Genomic DNA, 5,000 nt, shown 5'->3' with positions numbered 1-5,000 from the left:
GCGTCCCCTCCATGGGCCTCGGCCAGCAGCGGACCCGGGTTCGATTCCAGCCCGCGGTCGTTCTCTGCATGTCACTCCCCTCTCTGCCCCATTTCAACTCTGTCTCTACACTATCAATAAAGCATAAAAATGCCAAAAAAAAAATCTTAAAAAAAACATTCAGTGTTAATACACAGCCGATAAGCTCTTTAAATGGGACTGTTGCTAGCAATGGTGGGCCCCTTTGTTTACATATTGTTAACATACCAGTTTACAGAACCTAGGCTGTGTATTAACACCAACTGCGCACACACACACACTGTAGGTGCAGGTAGCCGAATCATGAGGAGATATTCACTGATTTTGACTAAAAGTGATTTAAACAACAAGCGTTCTCCAGAATCACTGACTACACCTTTAAAAAATGGTTTGTAAGTTAGACAGTGTACGCAATACAAAGTATGTGCAAAGTATTCTACATGCTTTTATTTCAAAATGGACGTAAAAATTGCATGTTCCTGAACTTATTTTGCCATTTTAACTTGATTATTTTGCCCCATAGAGGGACACACTAACAACTCTAACTTATTCCCTATTGAATTTAAAAGGCGTGTGAGTGTGTGTGACAGAGAGTGTGTGTGTGTGTGCCAGTGTGTGTGTGTGTGTGTGTGTGTGTGTGTGTGTGTGTGTGTGTGTGTGTGTGTGTGTGTGTGTGTGTGTGTGTGTGTGTGTGTGTGTGTGTGTGTGTGTGTTAGGTAAAGAATGTTTTAGTTCGGTGGGAAAATACCTTTTTAGGCCATAAGTCCTTCTAATCTTTTTCATATGATTCTTACTCCACGCTCCACCTCATCCCCTCATCTTCCCTTCCCCTCTCTCTCTCTCTTCTCTCTCTCTCTCTCTCACCCATTCATTCACCGCCTGTGTGTGTGTGTGTGTGTGTGTGTGTGTGTGTGTGTGTGTGTGTGTGTGTGTGTGTGTGTGTGGCATAACGGCAGCTGCTCCTTTTTTAAACAAGCGGAAAAAATGCCATAAGATTAAAAAGCAACACACACACACACACACACACACACACGCACGCACGCACGCACGCACGCACGCACGCACGCACGCACGCACACACACACACACACACACACACACACACACACACACACACACACACACACACACACACACACACACACACACACACACACACACACACACACACACACACACACACACACACACAGAGAAAGAGTTGTGTTGTGAAATGTTTTGACCGGCACAATTACTTAGCATGTCGCCCCTATTAGGTGGGGGGTCGGGGGGGGGGGGGGGGGGGGGGGGGGGTAGGGGGGTGACAAAACGGTGCCAAATGCCTCCGAATGCAAGCTGTGACCTTTAGAATGGGCCGGAGTTGAGAGGGTTTTGTGTGTGTGAAGAAGTGAGCTAATTTTACTTGATAATGGAGCGCAGACGGAGTGAATGGAGTGAATAGACAGAGAGCAGCGGGGTCAAGAGACACCCATCCTGCCCAAAAAAAAGAGTAAAGGGGCTTTCTCTAGTGTAGGGGGGTTTGTCCCAGCAACGGAGGCACACACACACATACAGAGACAAACGCACACACTGGAACGCTCTCTATCACACACACAAATACACTGGCAAACACACACACACACACAGATATACACACAGGCATACAGACTCTCTCTCTCTCTCACACACACACACACACACACACACACACACACACACACACACACAATGTACTCTCTCTCTCACACACACACTGGAACTCTCTCTCATTGAATTCCCTAGCCTCGCAAAATATCCTCACTTTCCAAAAATGTGTCCTCACTTCGATTCTTAAAAGCTAACAATGGCCCTCACAAAGATGCTTGTTTAAGTACACACACACACACACACACACACACACACACACACACACACACACACACACACACACACACACACACTTGGGCCCAGCCTCCCTGCTGACAATGCAGCCACGCCCCCCACCCTCCCAAAGCCTTTGTGCCTTTTCAACAAAGATTAACTGAGTTTGGCGATTCAAAAAACTCAATGCTCTCTCCCTGAAAACATAATAGAGTCAACCCATGAGTCAAACAGTCCGTCTTTTCTTCCTCAGTCTATTTTTTCATCAATACAACTTTCCATAGCCCCCCCCCTCACTCTCACACTCACTCACCCACACACACACACACACACACACCCCCCCACACACACACACACACACACACATTTCTTCACTGCCTTTTGACCATAAATCTGCCTATTTTCGTCCCCCTAGCTCATTAATGCAAGAAGCAGCCGTCTGTTTAATACATAGAAAAAAGATATAGGCAGTGTGTGTGTGTGTGCGTGCGTGCGTGCGTCCGTCCGTCCGTGTGTGTGTGTGTGTGTGTGTGTGTATGTGTGCGCGTGCCTGCGTGCATCCTTGTGTGTGTGTGTGTGTGTTTGTGTGTGTGTGTGTGTGTGCGTGCGTGTGTGTGTGTGTGTGTGTGTGCCATGTGTTGCATTTGAAAGGGTGTTGATGAGCTAAGATCGATGCTGAACCCTCTAACAAGCATCTCCGGCATGGATTTATTTTGCGGAACCGACCTCGCCAATATTAAAGATTACTGTGATGTTTATCTATCGAACGTAGCATGGCAGAAGGAGATAACATTTTAAAGGGCATGTTTCTAGGCTGTACCATAGTGGCCTTTACAAAACCTTAGATTTGGTGGGTGAAAATATATAGTACACTTGTACACTAACTTTTAAAGATATAGTGCGTAACTTTTTCTTCTAAATGAATGTTGGTTGCATTCAAGCCATCGCCCAAACGAGTTGACACAAAGTTGATTAAGCCTGATATCAGCTCCACAAAACTCTCTCTGTATTTCTCAGTATGGCAGCGTTTACAAACTGGTGTGTGTGTGTGTGTCCCCCTCCCCTGACACTGGTGCAGGAGCTCATACAAATCCCCAAAAGAGCCCAAGAAATGTTTCAGTTGTTGATTCTACTGTTTAGAAAAAAAATATGGACGTACAGCAGAAGGTATAAAATCCATGAGCCATCACTGAAGGCTTTACCTCATGTAGATGCACCGACAGTGTTGTTGTAATTACTCAGAATTCTTTATGGGGGGGGACAGAAGTTACACACTAGCTTTAATCACTTTTCTGACTTGATTACATTACGCTGGAATTCTCTTTCTCACACACACACACACACTCTCTCTCTTTCTCACACACACACTCCCTCTTTCTCACACACACACACACACACACACACACACACACACACACTAACAACTCTAAATAGGCTTATTTTGCTATTAAATATAAAGGCCGGTCTCCAAATGGGATAGAATGTACAACGGAGAATGAGAAATACATTTAAAAAAGGCATGAAATCCAGGCTATGCTGTAGATGCATATAGAGAGATATAGGCAGTGTGTGTGTGTGTGTGTGTGTGTGTGTGGGTGTGTGTGCGTGCGTGTGTGTGTGTGTGTGTGTGTGTGTGTGTGTGTGTGTGTGTGTGTGTGTGTGTGTGTGTGTGTGTGTGTGTCTCTCTGTTTGAGTGTGTGTATGTGTGTGTCGGGAGCTTGTAGAACATGGTGTAAGGTGTTAACACAAACACTCAGCGGCTTCGGAACATCACACCCCAGGGCCTTTTAATAACTGGAGGTTTGGAAGAGCGCGCGCACACACACACACACACACGCACACACGCACACACACACAGAATATATAAGGAAGAGAAATAGTGCAGTTACATTGACTTTTTTTCTCGGTTTATTTTATGGCATTTTACTATTTATAGGCATATGTTTGAGTAGAATGAACATTTTGGTTTTATAATATAAACCACTGACAACATTTCTACCAAATTATAATATTTTTTTTTATCATTAAGAGCATTTTCAATAAGTAATGTAGAGATGAAGATTGAAGAAAAATCCAGACTGGTCTCTTAATTTTTTTTCTGGAGCTGTATATTCCCAACTATAAGCGTATTGGTCACATTGTGGACATACATTATACACCCCTTGACATTTCTTGTGTGTGTGTGTGTGTGTGTGTGTGTGTGTGTGTGTGTGTGTGTCTGTCTGTCTGTCTGTCTGTCTCTGTGTGTGTGCGAGTGTGTGCGTGTGCGTGTGCGTGTGTGTGTGTGTGTGTGTATTTCCAGCCTTTCGTCGTTTATACTGTAACTCTGGTGTATTGATATGATGAGCGAATGGCAGTGGGACTTTCTACCTTTTGTCCCCTGTCTTCTCTCTCCCTCTCATATTACCACACACACACACACACACACACACACACACACACACACACACACACACACACACACACACACACACACACACACACACACACCTCATTATAACTCAACAATACCTCAGTCATACAGAAGCAGGAGAAAACACTTTTGAATATGTGTGTGTCTCATTTGCAGGTCACCCATAGTGTTATACAGACTTGGGTACACTCACTCGCGTCAAGAAAAGCATGGCGGTGTGCTAATAGACATTCATCTGTACTCATTTTATTCGCTTCTAGGACGCCTACAGTAGCAAGAAATACTCAGAAGTGGTAGTGGAGAGGCTAATATGGGAGAGGGAGAAAAAAGTATCCCACAGTACATGACAAAAGGCATGGCGGTGTGCAAACAGGCTTTAGTCTTGTGGGGTTGTTCTGGTGGTGTAGTGGTTCCAGTGTACACCATATAAACTCAGTCCTTGTTGTCAAAGTGGTCGCGGGTTCAAATCCGACCAGTCAGTGGACCTTTTACTGCCTCTGTCTGTCTGTCTGTCTGTCTGTCTGTCTGTCTGTCTGTCTGTCTGTCTGTCTGTGTCTCTCTCTCTCTCTCTCTCTCTCTCTCTCTCTCTCTCTCCCCCCCCCACACCCCCTCCCCACCCCCATTTCAACTATGTCACTGTCTACTTAAAACTGTCAAATAAAGGTTAAAAGACAGAAAAAAAAGGACATCAATCTAATTCTTATCTGTACTCTGTATTCCTTTCTCCTCT

General features: G+C 44.8%; 1 protein-coding gene across 1 annotated transcript in view; it reads left to right on the top strand.

The window, feature by feature from the left end:
- The window catches only part of LOC307267710 (cadherin-20-like), a gene marked incomplete at both ends in the record, with an annotated part of 188,972 nt that overhangs the window by 154,678 nt on the left and 29,294 nt on the right, over positions 1-5,000 (top strand). Inside the window, one exon of the mRNA XM_080050092.1 lies at positions 4,531-4,599. Coding sequence (XP_079906218.1) covers positions 4,531-4,599 — 69 coding nt within the window. The remainder of the gene's footprint in view (positions 1-4,530; positions 4,600-5,000) is intronic.

Source organism: Ammodytes marinus (assembly GCF_949987685.1).
Source record: "Ammodytes marinus genome assembly, chromosome: 21".
In the NCBI taxonomy this organism is placed as follows: Eukaryota; Metazoa; Chordata; class Actinopteri; order Uranoscopiformes; family Ammodytidae; genus Ammodytes; species Ammodytes marinus.
Note: the sequence above shows the minus strand (reverse complement) of the source record. Positions and strands in the feature narration are given on the sequence as shown.